The sequence below is a fragment of the Caretta caretta genome, chromosome 1 (assembly GCF_965140235.1).
Source record: "Caretta caretta isolate rCarCar2 chromosome 1, rCarCar1.hap1, whole genome shotgun sequence".
Taxonomy (NCBI): domain Eukaryota; kingdom Metazoa; phylum Chordata; order Testudines; family Cheloniidae; genus Caretta; species Caretta caretta.
In genome coordinates, this window is record NC_134206.1 from 288912707 (window position 1) to 288933790 (window position 21084).

At 39.5% G+C, this 21084-nt stretch overlaps 1 protein-coding gene across 3 annotated transcripts in view; it reads right to left on the bottom strand.

Annotated features, from left to right (window-relative positions):
• Positions 1-233: 233 nt before the first annotated feature.
• NUP107 (nucleoporin 107) overlaps positions 234-21084 on the bottom strand; it is a 44801-nt gene continuing 23950 nt past the window's right edge. For 2 of the 3 annotated variants that reach the window (XM_048835838.2, XM_048835841.2), the window contains 16 exons: positions 19177-19267; positions 17154-17230; positions 16525-16584; positions 13391-13536; positions 13234-13282; positions 11919-11988; positions 11288-11406; positions 7503-7541; positions 6655-6805; positions 5252-5358; positions 4180-4282; positions 3761-3921; positions 3309-3434; positions 2371-2484; positions 1467-1634; positions 234-576 (listed from right to left, as the gene is read on the bottom strand). In XM_048835838.2, coding sequence (XP_048691795.2) covers positions 469-576; positions 1467-1634; positions 2371-2484; positions 3309-3434; positions 3761-3921; positions 4180-4282; positions 5252-5358; positions 6655-6805; positions 7503-7541; positions 11288-11406; positions 11919-11988; positions 13234-13282; positions 13391-13536; positions 16525-16584; positions 17154-17230; positions 19177-19267 — 1689 coding nt within the window. In that variant the 3' untranslated portion in view covers positions 234-468. The remainder of the gene's footprint in view (positions 577-1466; positions 1635-2370; positions 2485-3308; positions 3435-3760; positions 3922-4179; positions 4283-5251; positions 5359-6654; positions 6806-7502; positions 7542-11287; positions 11407-11918; positions 11989-13233; positions 13283-13390; positions 13537-16524; positions 16585-17153; positions 17231-19176; positions 19268-21084) is intronic. The other variant, XM_048835839.2, reaches the window with a different exon arrangement.

A 21084-nucleotide genomic window follows, 5' to 3' on the forward strand; every position in this document is an offset into this window, starting at 1 on the left:
GCCTTCACTTAGTTTCTAAACCAGGTCAGTTTGTTAACCAGCACAGTCTTCTTCCTCAATTGAGGGATCGTGGCTTCTGGACATTCTTCTGCTGGTGGCTGACAGTTCCAGTCCACAAGTGGCTCCTTTGGAATTGCCTGATTAAGTGAAGGAGTCTGTTCACATATTTGGAGTCACTTGCAGCATTGGGGCCCTAATGTACATTTTTATGTTAGAATCAACAAACAATAGGGTTTCTGCTTATGAAGCAATTTTATTGGACAAACATTTAAGAAAAAGACTGTATATCAACTTGCATCAAGTATTTAGTCGGCATTTTTCCAAACACAGATATTCAAATCTGAGTTTAATTTTACAAAAGACACTACTACCCCAAAAATGTATGTATTTTTCAAACAGAACAGGATGTCCAGACTTCCCATTTATAGTGCCATTCAAAAGTTCCTGTCAATAACTAGAATGGTAGAACTATGATTGTATTTCATATCCCAGAGGATCAAGACCCTGGTCCAAAAGCATTAGAGAAGACTCCCTCAGCTTCTGTAGCAGCTTTCTGAGTTCTTCCTTAGAAAACACCTACAAATAAAAGATATATACATGAGATCATATCTTCTTTACAGAGGAGACAGATCTGCAAGTAAACAGTGGTTTAAGTATGCTGCTTAACTTATGTCTAGGCACTCTCAACACTTGGTCTGACAAATAGGTTAGAAAAAAGAACTCCATGATCAGGTGTCAGGATTGGAAGAGAGTGACAGAGTATGCAAAGTCAAACAACCAACCTCAAAACCCACTCACTAACTCAGAACAGCTTGATGTTTCCACTAGAAAGATCAGCAGGGAAATAGGCAATATTAACATATATGTTTGTTGTCATTAGGCTTCAGAGTCCATACCAACTGAATTGAGCAGGTCATAGCTCTTACAGCTGATGGTTTACCTGCAAACTCTGCAAGACAATCCGTTACTGATTCACAATGGAAAAAGATTTTTTCACAGCCATAAGGACTAGAAACATAAAGGCATTAAATTTACAAAAGCCCTGACACACTGTATCAGTGAGTACTGGGTCAATAAGATCTCTACCACCGATGAAATGTAATGGCAGGGTAATAAATCTTGATTACAATTAAAAAAAAAAAAAACACACCAAAACCATACAAATGGCACCATGCAGAAGAATGATATATTGGTTATCTTAATATTTTCTGTGTAATTCTCATGGCCCTTATCAACTCTGAAAGAAAGCATAGCAAAAAACTCACATAAAATGTTAACTGTCAGGAAATCCTTTACTGCTGCAAGTAACAGGATTAAACAGTATGACCTAGTGTTTGTTTTTCTAACTGTAGCTTCATGACTTCATTTACAAACACACATTCTGTAGTTTTAAATTTACTAAACAATTGTGGATTTCTTTAAAATAGATTTAAAATGCAAATAAGTGATTTTGAGCTTTGTCTCACCACATAGAGCTTGTGTCGCTCTGAAGCGACCACATCAGCTAGTCTCAGGCATTCCTGGTACTGTCTGGTGCTGTGTAAAACTGTATGAAGTAGAAAGCAAATCATAGGCAGGCACAGTTTTCGCAGCAAGATCATCTGATGTGTTCGTTCAGGGTCATCTTCAGCATCCTTACCATAGAAAAGCATGTGTTAGTTTCAAGTACATTCCTTTACTAGGTTTTATTATATTGTCCTCAAAGCAACAGTACTTCTGCCCAATTCTAACTGTCAGGGGGGAAAAGTAATGCAGCAAAATATAGTGGAAATAACACATATTTACAAGTTTTGAAGACTTAAAATCAGTTTACAAATGGATATTGTATTGCAAAGAAAATGATTTTCCCTAAAAATTTAACACAAAAAAGAAAATTAAGTTTCATAATAGGGTATTTCCCTAAGTGTAGACTGGTTGCCATCTCCACATTTTGCCTGTGTCCAGTTAAAGCAGTCCATGTTTTCCAACCATATTTAATGTATTGTGTAAACTTCTTTCAGGTAGATTTGTCCTGCAAATTCACATTCTGATCGCAAGCAATGCGGAAGCCAGCTTCTAGTTGAAGGAGTTTGGAAGAAACTACTCCTGTGAGCATGCTATTCTTTAGATGTTCACTACACGGTTTCTTATACCTCCTCTGATGAATCTGGTACTAAACACTGTCAGAGACAGGAATCTGGACTTGGTGGGGGCAATTCTCATATTCCCAACCATGGGGAAAAAAATCCATTCATGGTGATAGTCAAGTCACCAGAGTGAACTGTAACTGAGCAGCAACAGCAAGTGAGACTGGGAAGCACTAATGTCTCCTATTGTTGGGTAGAAACAGCTTTTTGGAGGCCTGTTCTGGGGTACAAGAGTGCATTTTACCTCTCTGACATCAACCATCCATCCTCCATCAACAAATAGCAAGACATTGTACATTTTCTCTTTCACATCAGCTGTTACAGCATCCAAGAGACCTTTCCAAATACCATAATCCATCTGAAGGAGAAAAACAGAGTAAACAGAATATCCAAGGCCTATTTTAACAGAACAGATATTTTAATCTGACGTATAGACATTGACAGATCTAATTCTAAATACAAATCTTAAATTTTAGCTGTTGGCTGAAATGCCAGCTGCTAATAGACATTATCATGCATGCTTAATTACCTACATAAAGAGAGTTAAACAGAGTTTTGAAGCAGGCACAGCCATAAGAGGAAGATGCTGATATTTTGACAACTTATTTTACCATATCTCCAGAACAAGACTGCAGGTTTCAATTAAACTACCTACAGTATATTTTGTACTTGTCAACAGGTGAAGTCTATAAAGAGGGTCTTTTGGTGAGAAAAACCTGCAACATCTTTTATAAGAGGGTAGTAAAATACAATAGATCATCACACAAAACAGCATTCTCCCTCACTTTCCAGTGAAGATTTATTAGCAGAATGTAGTAGTGAGGTCTCGTATTACTAAGACTGAATATTTTTACAAAATTATACAATAGAATATTTTCTAGTATATTATGATGTACTATAAGAAAGATTAAATACAGTTGTAAAATATAGGCACGCTTTATATAAATATAGGAGTGCTTTACTAGGTTTGATTTTTTTAATTCCTTTTCAGTATTCAAAATTCAGTAATTCACAAAATGGATCTCCCAATCAATGTGAATTAGTACATTTCTACTGTATTAAAAGTGGACTGTCCCTCCGAAACAGGGACTACTGGAATGTAGAGTATTTATGTGATTATTTTTACATTTCAAAATACTTTGTCGACAAACTTTGAGACTAACATCTACGCATTCTGTATACCTCATACTTCTTCTCTTTATGTTCGTGGGCCACTCTCTCAGTGAAGCTTGCTTGTGTCAGCAAAGTAGGCTTCTGTGGAGCTGAGTTCATGTGTTTAAACCACTCATTGAACGTTTCATGGGCTTCCTAAATTGCATTGGAAAAAAACATTTGCTGAAGATTGCTACTCAGATTTTGATCTGTGAATTGCTCAAGTTACACTGATCGCCTTGTTAAGTTTTTACAATAGAAGAATTTAGCACATCTTGTTTCTCCCAAGTTACTCAAGAGTCAACATTTGTCAACAGTGCAGAAAAACAGCACCACTTTGTAACATTTCAACTACAGTGCACATTTGCTCAAATATGTACATGCTTCTCTAGAGCCATTTCCAATCCTAAAATAAGAGGCGAAAATTATAGTTACCCGTAAGTGATTTCAAGTACCCAACATTTAGTGTATTTGATTCTTACCAGGTATGCTCTGATACATAAATGCTCTCTTATAGCATTGTCATCTTCAGCTGGCAGCGGACTATCCATTCCTTGTTCCTCCCACTGATTGTATATTTCTGCTATGGAATCTTGTGGAATCTTCACAAACACATCTTTTGCTGCTTCATGTTTCTTGGATGCTGTGACAATGCGATTTAGAATTTCAGTACTTTTATAATGTTGTTACAAAATTGGTTAATGCTGGTGACAAACTTATGATACAATTTTGCTATAATTTCAAGATGGAGGATACTTGCCCTCTTCACTGTCCTAGTCATGCTCTTTAATGAGCTATATGATTTTAGCCCAAATCTAACGTTCTTAGATTGCTGAGACGAACCGTCAATGAGACTATGTTAAAATCTACTACCCAAATAAAATCTGTAAAGTGATAATACCCAAGAACTTCCTCATTATAGCATTGCTTTGCTTAAGTGCTTCAGCCCTCTGTCCAGGATCAAATACCAGCCAGTCAATCACATCAATCTTCAAGCGATCTTCCTGTAAAAGCACACTTATTAGACTTAAGATCTTTTTCAAGGATAAAGCAAATTGTTAAATACACTTGGTTCTGGATATTAAATAGCGTCCTACGAAGAAGTCTCCAGACAGCATTACGGGACGCTTATGGTAGACTGGTTTAACCACAGTTTTACTACCAAAAAAATTTGGAAAAACTCTCTCTGGTATCCTAATTCCACCCAAAATCTATTCCAGTCAAAGTTTCAGTTAATTACTATCCACCGGACAAGCTGCTGATTTGCACTTCAAAATCTTGCTCTCTCTTTCTTTAAAAGTTAACAGTTTCTTGGACAGACCGAAATAGTACATATTTGCCAAATGGTTCCTCTAGCTCCACTTGGCCAGTTGCTCGCATACCATACTGTGGGAAAGTGAGTTCATGGCTAATTACAGAATCGATCACCAAAGTACTGCATAGCTGCTGTTGAGTGGTGTTGACAAGGAACCTAAGGCAGGAGGCAAGTTTTCATTTTCCACTTTAATTTAGATATGCCAGTCAGTCATGTGCTAAAGTGAAGGTCAGATCAAAGACTTGTTCTTGAGATGGAGAAGACAGACTGAACAAATGCACACTCTTACATCAGGGTGAAGATTTAGTTTTCCAAATTTATAAAAAGCTCTTCACCACTTTCACATCTTTCCCAGAGGCGTGTTATTGACTTAATCTCCATTTACTATTTACTCTCTGAAGAGTGGATATACTCAACACATACTGCAGCCATGAAAGAGCAAGATATGCAAAAACCAAACCCACAATATGAATTCACTTGTTTCAACTCTTTGCCTACCTCCCCCCCCGCAAAGTAAGTGTCACTCTCTCTTGCACATGCTTTCTGCATTTGCTTGAAAACAAAAATATGCACACTGTAGGTAAAGAGAGTCTTGTTCATGAATACTGCACACTGGAATTTTTGTATTGCTGGCTGAAATCTGTACATAGATATTTACCTCTGTTGTTCCAGCATCTAGTGCAAGGTCATGGTGAGTGAACTCGCCAGTATCTTTCTTGCGAATGTTTTCAACAACAGTTTTTGTTATGGTTGCAACATCCAGACCTAAGTTTAAGATAAAATTATATACCAATATTTAATCAATTTTTATAGGAAGTGTATTGATCATTTTATTTTAGTGATTGTCATTCTTATATGACTGTGCTCACTGCAAGGCTGACCTGTATGATCTTGAAATGCAAAACTGACCATCAGCATTAAAGAGAATGACAATTGAGTTTTTAAAGAAAAAAAATCAAGAACAGTGGGAAGGGACAGTAAAACAATTAAAGTTTAAGTATGCTTCTCAGTCTGTGTAGTAGGACTGATATATAGGCACATTTTTTAAGACCCAACTGTTCCCAGAACCCTGAACTAAACGAGGCAACACAACTGCTATAATAGTCTAGACTAAGGGAACCTCACAGCAGTGCTTTCGTATTAGTAACTTGTTTGGGAAGAGAGGTTATCTTCGCTAAGTTGTCTCTGGAATAAAAATGCTAAAGAAAAAAACAGACACCCTTCCAATTATGAATATAAAAGGAAGTATACTTATATTGCTATATTGTCTTGTTTTCTAAATAAGATGCACTGTTTCAGAAAAAAAAAACAAAAAGGAGGCAGAATATTTCCTGGATGAAAGGGTATTTATGAGCAGAGGACATACATAAAAGCTGCATTGACCAACACATTAGACAGCACCACAGTAAAGATACTTCTGCGCAAGAGATTCCAGTTAGAACGTGACAGTAGGGCCCCTCCCAGGCAAGAAGCAAAGCTGGCCACTTAGCTGGAGTTCTTTGTTCAGTAGGGAGGAGAGGAAAGGAAAGGTTGTATGTTAATTTTACAACCACAATGGATGATCAGAAAGCCGCACTGTAAGCAGGATGAGAGAGGGACAGCGAGCTTCACAGCTCTGCCAAAGCCTTGAGTCATTATATGGGTCTGACAAGAGCCTTCGCTGCGTGCTCCTTAATTCAGGCCTGTGTAGGAATCACAAAAGCCTTGGCCAACTCATTGCAAAAATAAGGATATCATGGATCAGTCAGGCAGTTAACTTGGCATTTTTGTTTCCTGTCTGGTTCGGAAGTGACTGCATATTAAAAAAATGTAACAAGTTAATTTAGAAAGAAATATTCAATTCCAGGAAACAGCTATAAAGATAGACTGATCCTCCTGAAACACAGGCCAGTCCGAAAAATGTAACTGTTCACAAAAATGATGTAAATTTTGTGTAATTGAAAATAGTAAAAACTGACCAACATTTGTGTAACTGGGATCAGTAATAATGGAACTAATGTTTCTGAAAGGTAACATCGTCAGGCAGAAAAAGCTTATAAGGCTAACATCAGCATTTCTTACCTGCTTCCTTTGCTAGTTCAAGGCAGTGGTGCCGTTGCTCAGTTTCAGTGACATCTTCCAAAAATACAGCATATTGAGCAACAGCTAGCTCCTGAGGTAAGTGGCTGACATAAAATGCTATTAGATCTGTGTGCTTCTCACTTATCAACCGCTGCAGAATAAAAATAAGTATTAAATATAATGGTAATGAATATGCTTCTGTACAGAACACATTCTATATTCCCTGTTTATATTTTTTACATATATACCCCGCCCCCCCATCATGATGAGTATCAGAATGCTGAACACCAAATTTCTAAAAAACAAGATTTGACAAAAAGATTCCATTGGATCTTCATTTACAAGCAGGGGTCTGTCAAACTGGTTCTCACTTAGGCCTTGTCTACACTATAGGGGTAAGTCAACCTAAGTTACGCAACTCCAGCTATGTGAATAAGGTAGCTGGAGTCGACGTAGCTTAGGTTGACTTACTGCAGTGTCTGCACTGCATTGGGTTGACAGGAGACACTCTCCTGTTCACTTATCTTACGCTTCTCGTTCCGGTGGAATACCGGAGTCGACAGGAGAATGATCTGCAGTCGATTTAGCAGGTGGCTCAATTGCCGCAGCATCAATCACTGGTAAGCATAGACATGCCCCTACGCATTGCTAACACAAGCTCTGGTATGTGCAAGTGAGTTCCTGTGCATCTAGTAGGATGCATCAAATACTTTTCTTAGCTCTTCCTTAAGCATTTTCATTTGTTGCATTAAAATATGCTACAGTAACTTTAAAGTTTCTTTTTATTCCCTCACCCCTAACCATAGCTGAACAGGGCAGAAAAAGCCCCTATCCTTTTGAAAGCTTACCTGAATGTAGGTCTTTAAGATTTCAACAGAGACTTCCTCCTTAATGGGAAAAAGAGATTTTAATTTTAAGTAAAATAGCAGCAAAAGCAACTATGCATCTCTTTTTGCCATTTTTCCCATTGCACTCATAAGATTGCCACAGTTAGATGCAGACACAGAGCTAGCTGAATATCACTGCTTCAGTAATTTACTCACTGCAAGCAAGCTCTGGTGGTGGACCCATTTCTATGGTCTGCTCTTGGAGGCTGGTGGTCCCCTGGTCCCAATGAGGTTTTGAAAATGCTCTGGGGATTTTAGTGCTCAGCCATTAGACACACACAGTCCAGGAAGATTGAAGTGTTCTCCCACTGGCTTGAGTGTGTTCCCATTCCTGATGTGTGATTTATGTCCATTTACCTCCTACAGGACAGGCCCCACAAGGAAAACAACAGAATACCACTGGCCATCACGTACAGCCCCCAGCTAAAACCTCTCCAGCACATCATCAGCAATGTACAACCTATCCTGGAAAATGATCCCTCACCTCTCACAGACCTTGGGAGACAGGCCAGACAGCCCCCAAACCTGAAGCAAATACTCACCAGCAACTACACACCACACCACAGAAACACTAACCCAGGAACCAATCCCTGTAGCAAACCTCGTTGCCTTCTCTGTCCCCTTATCTACTCTAGTGACACCATCATAGGACCCAACCACATCAGCCACACCATCAGAGGCTCATTCACCTGCATGTCTACTAATGTGATATATGCCATCCTGTGCCAGCATGCCCCTCTGCCATGTACATTGGCCAAACCAGACAGTCCCTACATAAAAGAATAAATGGATACAAATTGGACATCAGGAATGGTAACACACAAAAGCTAGTGGCAGAATACTTCAATCTTCCTGTATAGTCTATAATAGATTTGAAAGTAGCTATACTTGAACAACAACAAAAAAACCTTCAGAAACAGACTTCAAAGAGAAACAGCAGAACTAAAATTCATTAGCAAATTTAACACCATTCATTTGGGCTTGAATAGGGACTGGGAGTGGCTGGCTCATTACAAAAGCAGCCTTGCCTCTCCTGGAATTGACACGTCCTCATCTATTGTTGGGAGTGGGCTACATCCACCCTGATTGAATTGGCCCTGTCAACACTGGTTCTCCACTTGTGAGGTAACTCCCTTCTCTTCATGTGTCAGTATATTTATGGCTGCATCTGTAACTTTCACTCCATGCATCTGAAGACGTGGGGTTTTTACCCACAAAAGCTTATACTCAAATAAATCTGTTAGTCTTTAAGGTGCCACGGGACTCCTTGTTGTTTTTGTGGATACAGACTAACACAGCTACCCCTGGATACTTGATACCAGTCTGGTTTCTGACCTTGGATTGACTGTACTGCTATTGATGATGGCGATCTCATCCTGCTGACTGACTAGGCTAAAGCTCGGAGCGGTAGCTGTGTTAGTCTGTATCCAGAAAAACAACGAGGAGTCCGGTGGCACCTTAAAGACTAAAGCTAAAGCTGTACATGTGGATTTTATTCAATATCAGTAGCTTTGGATACTGCTGATTGAGGTTTTGACATCTCCAGTATTCCCAACCCAAAAAAGTTCAGAAGGGCCCTGCCAAATTCACAGCCATGAAAACACGTCACAGACCATGAAATCTGGTCTTGTGTGTGCTTTAACCTATACTAGAGAGATACCACAGGGGAGATCAGCATTTCTCAAATTGGGGGTCCTGACCCATAAGAAAGTTGCAAGGGGGGAGGGGGTTGCAAGGTTACTTGGGGGGTGGGGTGTCATGGTATTGCCACCCTTACTTCTGCACTGCCTTCAGAGCTGGGCAGCTGGAGAGCGGCGGCTGTTGGCCGGGTGCCCTGCTCTGAAAGCGGCACAGAAGTAAGGGTGGCAATACCGTACCAGGCCATCCTTACTTCTGCTCTGCTGCTGGCGGCGGCTCTGCCTTCAGAGCTGGGCTCCCGGCCAGCAGCGACCGCTCTCCAGCTGCCCAGCTCTGAAGGCAGCACCACCACCAACAGCAGCGCAGAAGTAAGGGTAGTGGCACTGCAACCTTACCATACAATAACCTTGCGACCCCCTCAACTCCTTTTTGGGTCAGGACCCCTACAGCACAACACCCTGACATTTCAGATTCAAATGGCTAGAATCATGAAATTTACGATTTTTAAAATCCCACAACTGAGAAATTGACCAAAATGGACCATGAATTTGGTAGGGCCTAGTTATGAGTCATGCCCCCCCCACGTCTTAAGATTTTTTTTAAAAAATTTAAAAAATTGAGTTTTTATGGATTTTGACCTTTTGGGATACACACTCAAATCACATTTGCAAACTTGTCTCTAAACCATAAAATGAGAATCTCGTGCTAAAAACATGCCTCCAGGAGCTGCAGCTTTAAAAAAAAAAATCACAAGAGTTTGCAAAACTGCATCTTCTTTGTGGGATTCAGTGAGGGTTGCTGGAGTGGCCCTTAATCAAGTTCACTCTTTCCCCTCAGAGTGTAGTATTCAACTACTCATTTTTCCTCCTAACTTACTACTGTGAAGTTGCCCCTGCAGTAACTATAGTAGGTTGATACCTAGTTCAGTGCAGCTTTAGATCTGTTTTTACTACTTTCCCAGTGTCTGGCTGAGAAAGACTTAGCTGAATGCAAACTGGCTTTGACTGAAATCCTGACAAGATTAAAGGGATGATTGTAGTTATGAGAAAACATCTAGAAGAATGGGATGAAATGGCATCAACGTCAGTTAATAAGGATACATGACTGTCTTTTGCCAAAATGGTTTGTAGTGTGGGGTTTCTAAATTTGCAGGCAGCAGTTCACAGTGCTTTTTATTATCTATGACTGCATATGGCTGTCAGAGAACGACAGATGTCTGTGTTCACTGAAGTTAGGACAAGAAGTCATGGGCTTAATCTGCAGCAAGGGAGATTTAGGTTACGTATTAGGAAAAACTTTCTAACTAGAAGGGTAGTTCAATTGTGGAATAGGCTTCTAAGGGACATTGTGGAATCCCCATTATTAGAGGATTTTAAGAACAGGATGGCCCAACACCCGTCAGGAATGGTCTAGGTTTACTTGGCCCTTCTTCAAAACAGGGGGTTGGACTTGATGACTTTTGAATCCCTCCCAGCCCTTATTTCTATGATTCTATGAGGCTACAATGACTCCTTTCTTAGTCAGTCCATATCTGTCAACTAGAGGCTAGGTGACAAATGTGCTATACTTAGGACTACGCTTGAAGAATACCTGAAAGCTTCAGCTGGTGCAGAATGAAGCAGCTTTCTATTTAAGTAGAGGCGCTTATGAACCCATAGCACCAGGTGCAATTCCAGCTGTTACTCACTGTCTTCAAAACCCTGAATGGTCTTATACCCAGTTATCCGAGAGACCTCTTCTTGCCTCATAGTCATAGTAGCAGAGATGCTCTTAATGCCAATGCCTAAACAGGGAGTTTGGCAGTAGGGTCTTGATCAGTAAATGGCTCCTATGATCGGCATTTGTTCTCCTTGGACAAAAATTTGGCAAGCACTGTAAGATTTAATTTTATTTAGTATTTGGCTGTCTTTTTGTACTGCTTTACTTTTTGTCTGATTTTGATTGTTACTTTGGGATTCTAGGATTAACAACTGGTCTGTTCAGGGCAGTTTATTAGCAATTTGCCATAATTTGTGTACAGTGTGTGTGAGAGATAGATTTTAAATTCAGTGAGCCTAGGTTCCATGACAAGAGGCAGGATATAATTAAATAAAACAAATGGAATGTACCTTTGTCTGCAGTCCCAGAGTGCGGAAAAACAGAATAAGATGCGTCATGAACCGAAGGAGGTGCCCTGGGAGCACACTTCTGTCTTTGGAAAGCCATTTGTTAAATTCATCCATCAAACCTGTAGCCACAAAGTTCATGTCTACATTAGCTTTACAGTGGGGGAGAAGACAACAGCTGAGAAATATTTCAAAACAATGTATTTGTAAAATATAGCAAATAAAAAAAGCGTGAGAGCTAGAATGTTCCAACAGGACTATATCAGTCTTATTAAAGCATAGCTCTCAACATGCTGTTCTAGTCTGAACAATGACAACATTTTTATTCCACCAGTCTTCTTCCCAGATGTATTCATATGAATCTACATACTTTTCTGACTAAATTATATTTTACTACTTTTTACTGCTTGGACTGGCTGAGGTCAATACTAGTCGAGGAGGCAGAGCTAAAGTTCTGATTGTAGAATCTTTATTGTTCGCATCATGTAAGCCAGATTAGAAATCAGCTTGACTTTCAAACTGAGTTCGCATGGTTAGAAGTTAGGAAACATTTTCACTTGTAAGTTCCCATAGAAGTAACTATAAATAATAAAAGGAATTGACCTTTGAAAAAAAGTCACAAAACAAAGCTTACCATCCACATCTCCCAAAATAATGAACTTTTGAATCACATGATAGTGTTCTTGGTTTTCCTCTAAAACTCTCTGAAAAACAGTTCACATTTCCTGTGAAAATCATATACACCATACAATATTACCCATAAATGAATAGGGTGAAGGCTAACCTGAATCAAAGAACTATGCTGAGAATAGCGTACTGTGTAAAGTGCAGGAGAGTATACACCTGGAGTACGGTCAGATACTATGGGTGCCACATAAGAAAAGAATGGAAGAATTGGGGAAGGGAAAGAAAAGGATGTTTAAGAAATTAATGCTGTTCGAAAAAAAAATCTATGTTTGTGTTCTTAATGAGAATAAAAGAGCATGATGGAGATGTATACAATTCTAAAGGTAAGAGAAAACGGATTCCACAAAACTACTAGAGTGACAGACAAGAAAATGAAGCCCAGACATATATACACACAAACAAAAGCCTGTGTGCCTTGAGGAACTAATGCATGGAACATACTAGAGAAGCAACTGTAAAGGTCTTAAAACACAAATGTGACATTGTGGGGATAACTAGGCAGGGGTGTATATACGCGTATGCTTGTTAAATCATATTTCTATGCATGCTATCAAGTGAATATTTAACAGAGGATAAATAAATAGGTCTTCAGTCCAATCTTGTGCAAAAAAGGTAATTAATACCCTGAATGTTAAAGGTACTATGGATGTGTGACCTACTTAAGTGAATAAAAACTTACATTGTTCAGATTCATACTATGAATAGTATGCAAAAGCTGAAACCTCTTAAAGGGACACTGAACCAAATCACACATGAAAATTGTATCTAACATTGGTACAAGAAACAAGATCTGGGAAAAAATTCTCTTTTTTCATGTTTCCTACTTCGTACATTTGAGAGCACTTGATAGTCAGCTTCACTGTTTCTTCAGTATAGTCAGCCAGTTTGCCAGAGGAAGTTGGGGTCAAGTGTACCTCATTTTTTGAATTGGTCAGGTTTTTAAGTTGCCTGTATTCCTTTCATTGTCAAAGGGGCTGGCTGGGGGGTGGGATGGGGAGGAAATAATTTTGCAACTTAATTCATTTGCATTCAAAAAAATATCTACTGTGGAGGCAAGAAAATGCTTGGAAATCTATAATAGACCCTTTCAGAAGGAGATTAAAACCAAATGACTTTCTTTTTTTAAAAAAGAGCTTGCCATTGATTTCTTCAGTCCAGTGCATATTTGAGATCGTTCTGTTAAATACTGGATTAAAAGCAGTTCCCTGGGACAATATAAACACACAAAAATGTTGACTGGAAGTTCTGTATTAAGTATTTACCTTTTTGTCTGTAGCCTGGAGTTCTTCAAAAACCTTTTCTAAAGTCCAGCTTCAAAAGAAGAGAAAAATGAAGGTACAGCAACAGTTAACTCGAATGACTACAGATCACATATGACCTTTATTGAAGTTAAAGGGCACAATAGTACTAAAGACTTACTTTGTTTCTAAATACTCTCTAGGGAGCTCTTCCAGTTCCTCTGTGGTCATTACTGATGTACGGATTTCCTGCTCCACCAGCGAATCCACCATGACCCGGAAATATGCCCAGACTGTATCTTCCCAGGTATCACAAACTGGAAGAAGCTTCATGTTAAAATAAAATAAAAAGTCTGCATTAACAGATCTAGAGAAATGTCAGAAGATGTAATGGCCATATGGGATCCCATCTAAGGTCCATATAGTCCAGTATCCTTTCTCAAATAATGGCCTCTGATGCTTCAAAGAAAGGCACAAGAAATCCTGCTGTAACCCAACCCCATTAGTTAGATGCTGGTTTTATTATGCCCAGAATCATGAGGGTTTCTGTATCTTCCAAAACACTTAGTTTCTTTTAGATTTTTAATCCTTAGTATTGTACTTCTGGAAGTTCTTCCTACCTATATTACACAGATTTTCAAAAGGACCTAAAGGAGCAAGGTATCCAAATCAGAGTCAATGGGATTTGTACACTAAATTCCTTAGGCTCATTTGAAAATTCCAGCCTTTATGCCTAATCCTTTCCTGAATCATGCTAAGCTCTTGGCATCAGCAACATGTTGTGGCAATGAGTTCCACAAGCAACTACTACATTGTGTTAAAAAGCTTCGCCTTTTATCAGTTTTAAATTTGATGCTTTTCAATTTTATTGAACATCCCCCTGTTCTATTATACAAAGAGTGAAGACCAGGGCCCAGTCTACCTCCTCTATGCCATCATTATTTTGAATACTTTTATCACATCCCCTTTTCTTCATCTCCTCTCTAACATAAACAACTGCCAGTCCATACCTCTATTCATTCTTTTCCACTTTCTGAATGTCCTCTATTTAGACTCAGACTATAAGGCCGGAAGGGACCATCATGATCTAGTCTGACCTCCTGCACATTGCAGGCCACAGAACCTCACCAACCCACTCCTGCAACAGGGCCATAATCTCTAATAGAGTTACTGAAGTCCTCACATATTAATTTAAAGACTTCAAGTTATAGAGAATCCACCACTTACTCTAGTTTAGACCAGCAAGTGATTCATACCCCATGCTGCAGAGGAAGGTGAAACCCCTCCTGAGGGTCTCTGCCAATCTGAGCTGGGGGAAATTTCTTCCTGACCCCAAATATGGCGATCAGCTAGACCCTGAGAATGTGGGGAAGACCCCCTGAGCTAGACACCTGGGAAAAAATTCCTCTGTAGTAACTCAGAGGGCTCCCTTCTGCCTCCATCCAGTGGCCTATCACCAGCCACTGGAGATATGTGCTAATAGTAGTCACAGGTAGGCCCTATGAGATTGCCTGCAATAGCATCAACTTCATAAACTTAGCAAGCTCAGTCTTAAAACTTTGGGTTTTTTGCCTGCACTATTCCCCGTGGAAGGCTGTTTCAGAACTTAACTCCTTTGATGGTTAGAAACCTTCATCTAATTTCAAGGCTAAACTTACTGATGGCCAGTTTATATCCATTTGTTCTTGTGCCAACATTGGCCCTTAACTCCTCTCCCTTGAGTAGAGAATGAATCCCTGATATTCAACCACCAAAAGCTTACGAAGTTTCAGAGCAAAAGGTAGGAACAGATGCAAAGAACAACCTAAAGATTATTCAGAAGTGGACAATCAAGACTAGTTAATGGGGCCTGGACTTGGGGCTTGACTGTGCTCATGGCTGCCACAGGGGGCACTCCCTGCATGGATCTCATGCCTACATGGAAAGGGGCTCAGCCACCTCCAAGGCGGCCTCCCATTTGCTTCCTCTGGGCTCCAAGGAAAGGATGGACTGTAGGAATCAAAGGGAAGAGTGCGTGGGACATGCAGCAATCATGGACATGCTGCTATTTAAGTCATGGATTTTTATTTAAATTGCTGATGAGAAAAATGTGAACAACAGTCGTCATGGGTGCACCAATATTACTAGCAAGCCCTCGACAAGATATCCACCCTTTCCCAGCTGCTGAGCCTGCCCACAACCCCACTGAGAAGTGCACAGACCCAGCTCTTCCTTCCCAGTTGCTGAACTGGAGTTCAATCACCCTTCCAAAATGCCCTTGCAATCTCAACTGTTATAGCACATGCAAAAATCCTCAAAACAAGCACTCATTCCCCTCCCAGATGGTGAATGTGCCCAGTCTAATCCCACATGCAGGATCAGAAAAAGTATTCTACTACATCTTTTTGAGACAGTGACCAGAACTGAACATGATATCCCAGATACGGTCATATAATTCCATTATGTGAATAAATAGAAATATTATCGGTACTACTGTCCATTTGTTTCCTTGAGGATCCTAACATCTTGTTTGTTTTTATTACAGCTACACATTGAGCAGAGATTTTCGCTGATGTGTCAACAATGATGCTCAGGTCTTTGAGTTTCTACAGTTAAATTTAGAACAAAGCTGTCTTTTCCCAGGTCCAGGTGACTCAGCCAACATACTTAGTGCCCTCCTTAAGGAATTGGAAGAATTACATTCTGAGGAAATGAAAAAGATGGGAGTGGGAAAGACACACCAAAAATATGTGAAAGGTCTAAAACCAAGGTTAAAAAAGGAGGATAATTTAAGGTGTTAAAAGGAGTAATGGGAAACAACTGAAAAAGACACAATTTGGCTGAATACAGGAAAAGCCTGACAGCAAGATTAGATTGTAGAATAATCTCATCAGGCGGTGAGGGGTTTATTGCTTAAGACTTAAAACTAGACCACACAAAACACTGAAGATAAATGGGAAATACTCTTGCATCGGCAGGGAGGTGGTCTAAATAACACATTAGGTCCTCTTCCAGCTCATAAGAAAGCTAGTTTAATGTAGCCATCAAAAAATACTAGAAATCTGGACTGACCAAAACAGGAAAATCTGAATTGGTTCTATTGATAGCCAGCAAAAAAAACAAAACAGCCTATAAAGTTTGATTGTGCTAGCTTAATTCAGATATGATAATGACGTAAAGGTGTCTATCATGTTTACTATCTTCTTGTTTACAAGGTTTTACAAACATTACACAAGTGACTGTGCTAGCTATCTAAAATTCTGCTCTCAGCTATGAGAAAGAGAAATGCATTTTTACCACAGAAGTAGTACTTATCTTACATGAAGCATCACATACCTGTTTGAGGTTCCCACTGAGTGCTGCGTAGATTGCTCTCTCATATCTATTAAACTGCTCCTAAAACATATATTTAAAAAAAAATCTCTATTAGAGTTCTTGTTTAACCTCATAATCACTTGAAATTTTACCAGACACCAATCCATTATAACAGGATCAATTCAGCAGCTTTCAAGAATAGTTAATGACTGCCGTTTCAATGAAGGGCTAAATATACCTCCAACCCCCAAGATACCTTATTAGACAATACTATATTGAGTTGGGAGAAAGGTGAGATTTTTCCTGACCCCGGTGCATCATCTTATGCCAAGAAGAATGAAGATCAGCAGTCCCTGTAATTATATCTTAGCTAATATCTACAGTTTCACTCTTATGCCTAAAAAAAACTAATCCTTTTTAGACATTTCCTAAGCCATTTGCCTCAGTCGTGATGCCAGTTTCACAGATTAATTAGGATACACAAATATACTACACACTTGAGGAATCCTCTTAGAAACATTGAAAAACAAATCCCCCTGAGATGTAAGCACAAAGGGTAGATTCAACTGTGTGGGAGTAAGTGTCAGCCTCGATTACAGGGAAAAAAGTTTACCCATTAACAATATCAAGCAACTTAATATTTATCTTACATCTTCTGCCATTCGCCAACAACTGATTTTCCAAATGCATCTATATGGATTCCCTTCCACTGGTTCCAGCTCTGTTCCTATATGTAAAGGATAATTCAAAAAGCAGTGGGTATTTGCAGTTTCATAGAATCAGAGTTCAACACCAGAAGGGACTACCAGATCATTAGTCTGACTTCCAGTATACATCACAGGCCATAAACACCACTCAGTTGCCATACACTAAAACACAACTGAAATTGGACCAGCCCACAGGGGACTAGACTACTATGTGCCACAGGCCGAATAGGAGGGACTGAGGTGCACCAATGTCCAAGGTCCCTGCAGTGGCAAGGAAATTATTAAGTGAGATATACCCAGATAATCCTGGCAAGTGACTCTCACTCCATGCAGCAGAGGAAGGTGAAATCCTCCTGCCCAAGATTGCTGCCAATCTGATGGGGGCAGGGGGGGGAGGGGAGGGGTGGATTCCTTCCCAATCCCATTTATGATAATCAGTTAGACCCTAAGCATGTGAGCCAGGGCCAGCTAGACAAGCACCTGACTGAGAGAATGCTTGGTGCCATCTCAAAGCCCTGGCCCATATGCCCCATCTCCAGCTGTGGCCATCCCTGATGATCCGGAAGGAGATTAAAAAACCCTCCCAGAATACATTTGGGGTGAAATCCCTTCCTGACCTCTGCAGGTGGCCAGCTGAAACCCAGAAGCGTAAGCTTTTAGGAACATATGACATCAACCACAAGTGAGCCCCGGGGCTGTTGAGCCCTTCCCCCTACCATCACAAGCAACCTCATGATCCAGTTGCACTCATAAATATGTGGTTGTAATCACTAACTGAGGCTGAAGACCACTCCACCTTATAAACCCAATTTTCAACCCCTTTGGAACTTCCCCCAAAATTCAGATCCTCATGAAATTCTGCATACTACTTCTCAGTCCAGGTTGTTTTTCTGCAAAGCGTGGTAAGCATGTTTTAAAATGACAGTACTTCAAAAGTTTAGCTGCAGTTTTGTCCTTAAACAAAAACTTAATTAACAATAAACAGACCTTTACACTCCCACTGCTGGACTGACCCAGAGGTAGGGACATGAACAGAGGGATACCCAACTAAAAGGAAATATGGCAAGGCGCCAACTGGCATATGGATCTGTGCTCATTCATCTTGGAAAGGTGATAGAGGAGAGGGAGACTCTGGGGTAAGAAATAGATAGATAGAGGCAGTACACTGGAGGGACATGGAGGAGAAATAAGGAGGTATAGGCAATCCAGATACAGAGGACTTGATCCTGTGAGATATTGGGCACTCTAGCTCTGATTCAGCAAAGCACCTATAGCATATGCTTTTTTTTTTTTTTTTAAACTGGACTGGGTCCAGACAGGGCTCGATTCTGCAAGGTACTGAGCATACAGAAGAGGAGGCAGGGAACTTAAAGCTTTCCATGTGGCTCAAAGACATCCCCTTTCCTCCATTCCCCTCTGTTGTACACCATCCTCATTATACCAAAAAGGGGAAATTCTGACTATCAAAACCTTTTATTGACTTGTTAACAGCTGCAGGAATGGAGTCCTGCTTTGGTGAGCTCAGGAGAGCACAATGCTTGGATTGCTGGGATAAGTTAGATAGCACAGAAGTGTGTGATGAAAGATTAAAAGGCAGTGGTGAGGGGCTGTCTGGAAACCTTAAATATTTGTTTCCCAGTCATTAAGATTTGAAGATTTAAAGAAATGAGCGAGAGTGTGCGAGTGTCTCAATAAAGTAATTTTTGGTGCGTTAGCAGGATTTGGTTGAAACACTTTCAACTTTAATCATTATTAAAGAAATTTCAATGTTAAAGTATTCATAAGGTGTCAGGTATAAAGACAAAAAAGGTTCCTCCTCACCATACACCTGTGAAAGTGTTTTCAAAACACAAAAGGGCCTTAAAATGACAGCAAAGAGCTGTGCTTCCTTTAGACAGATCCAGACAACAAGAAAATCCTATGCCTTCTTTCTGGGTCTGCTTCAGATAAATTTTGATCTAGGTACCTCCATTTACATTCGGATCATGATATAGTTTCCACCCTTCAAGAGTTGCAGCTCTCCAGGCCTGACCACATCGTTTGCACAAGCGTTGTGCCTGTAAAACAACAAAGGACATTCTGAGCAACAGTTTTCAAGGCAGCAAAAGCACATATTCTCCTCTAGTGATGCACAGATGTTAGAACATGGTTAATCAACAAAAGTGTTTCTTTGCACAAACTAATGTGCTTATGTTTTGGCAAGTCTAAACTCAAACTAAAAGGATCTTAAAATAAAAATTCCAGGTTATTTTTTTTCATTGGTTTTATTTTCCAGGGAATGTATATAGGACTTTTCAGTAGGTATTTTCAACAGCATAAGAGAAGTACCATAGTACAACCACCTATTTTTTTCATCAAGAGCTTTGCTGGCTTAACCCATTGTCGTATATTCTTCACTTCTAACTACTTGTTTTTAGGGCTGTCGATTAATCGCAGTTAACTCATGCGATTAACTCAAAAAAATTAATCGCGATTCATCTCAGTTTTAATCGCACCGTTAAACAATAAAATACCAATTGAAATTTATTAAATATTTTGGATGTTTTTCTACATTTTCATATATACTATAGTCTGTGTTGTAACTGAAATCAAAGTGTATAATATTTTTATTACAAATATTTGCACCTTAAAAATGATAAACAAAACATAGTATTTTTTCAATTCATCTCATAGAAGTACCGTAGTGCAATCTCTGTCGTGAAAGTGCAACTTACAAACGTAGATTTGTTTTGCTACATAACTGCACTCAAAAACAAAACAATGTAAAACTTCAGAGCCTACAAGTCCACTCAGTCCTCCTTCCTGTTCAGCCAATTGCTAAGATAAACAAGTTTGTTTAATTTACAGGAGATAATGCTGCCCGCTTCTTATTTACAAAGTCACAGACATTGCAAGGTAGTTATGTGCCAGATATACAAAACATTCGTATGCCCCATCATGCTTCGGCCACCATTCCAGAGGACATATTTCCATGCTGATGACGCTTGTTAAATAAATATGTTAATTAAATTTGTGACTGAGCTCCTTGCAAGAAAACTGTATGTCCCCTGCTCTGTTTTACCTGCATTCTGCTATATATTTCATGTTATAGCAGTCTTGGATGATGACCCAGCATATATGTTGTTCATTTTAAGAACACTTTCACTGCAGATTTGACAAAACACAAAGAAGGTACCAATGTGAGATTTCTAAAGAGAGCTACAGCATTCAACCCAAGGTTTAAGAATCTGAAGTGCCTTCCAAAATCTTAGAGGGATGAGGTGTGGAGCATGCTTTGAAAAGTCCTAGAAGAGCAACACTCCGACACGGAAACTACAGAACCCGAATGACAAAAAGAAAACCAACCATCTGCTGGCGGCATCTGACTCAGATAATGAAAATGAACATGCGTTGGACTGGATTGCTTTGGACTGTTATCGAGCAGAACCAGTCATCAACATGGATGCATGTCCCCTGGAATGGTGGTTGAAGCATGAAGGGACATATGAATCTTTAGCGCATTTGGCATGTAAATATCTTGCGATGCCAGCTACAACAGTGCCATGGGAATGTCTGTTCTCACTTTCTTGTGACATTGTAAACAAGAAGCGGGCAGCATTATCTCCTGCAAATGTAAACAAACTTGTTTGTCTGAGGAATTGACTGAACAAGATGTAGGACTGAGTGGACTTCAAGGTGCTAAAATTTTACATTTTTTATTTTTAATGCTGTTTTTTGTACATAATTCTACATTTGTAAATTCAACTTTCATGATAGAGATTTCACTACAGTACTTGTACTAGGTGAATTGAAAAATACTATTTTTTTTTACAATGCAAATACTTGTAATCAAAAATATAAAGTGAGCACTGTACACTTTGTATTCAGTGTTGTA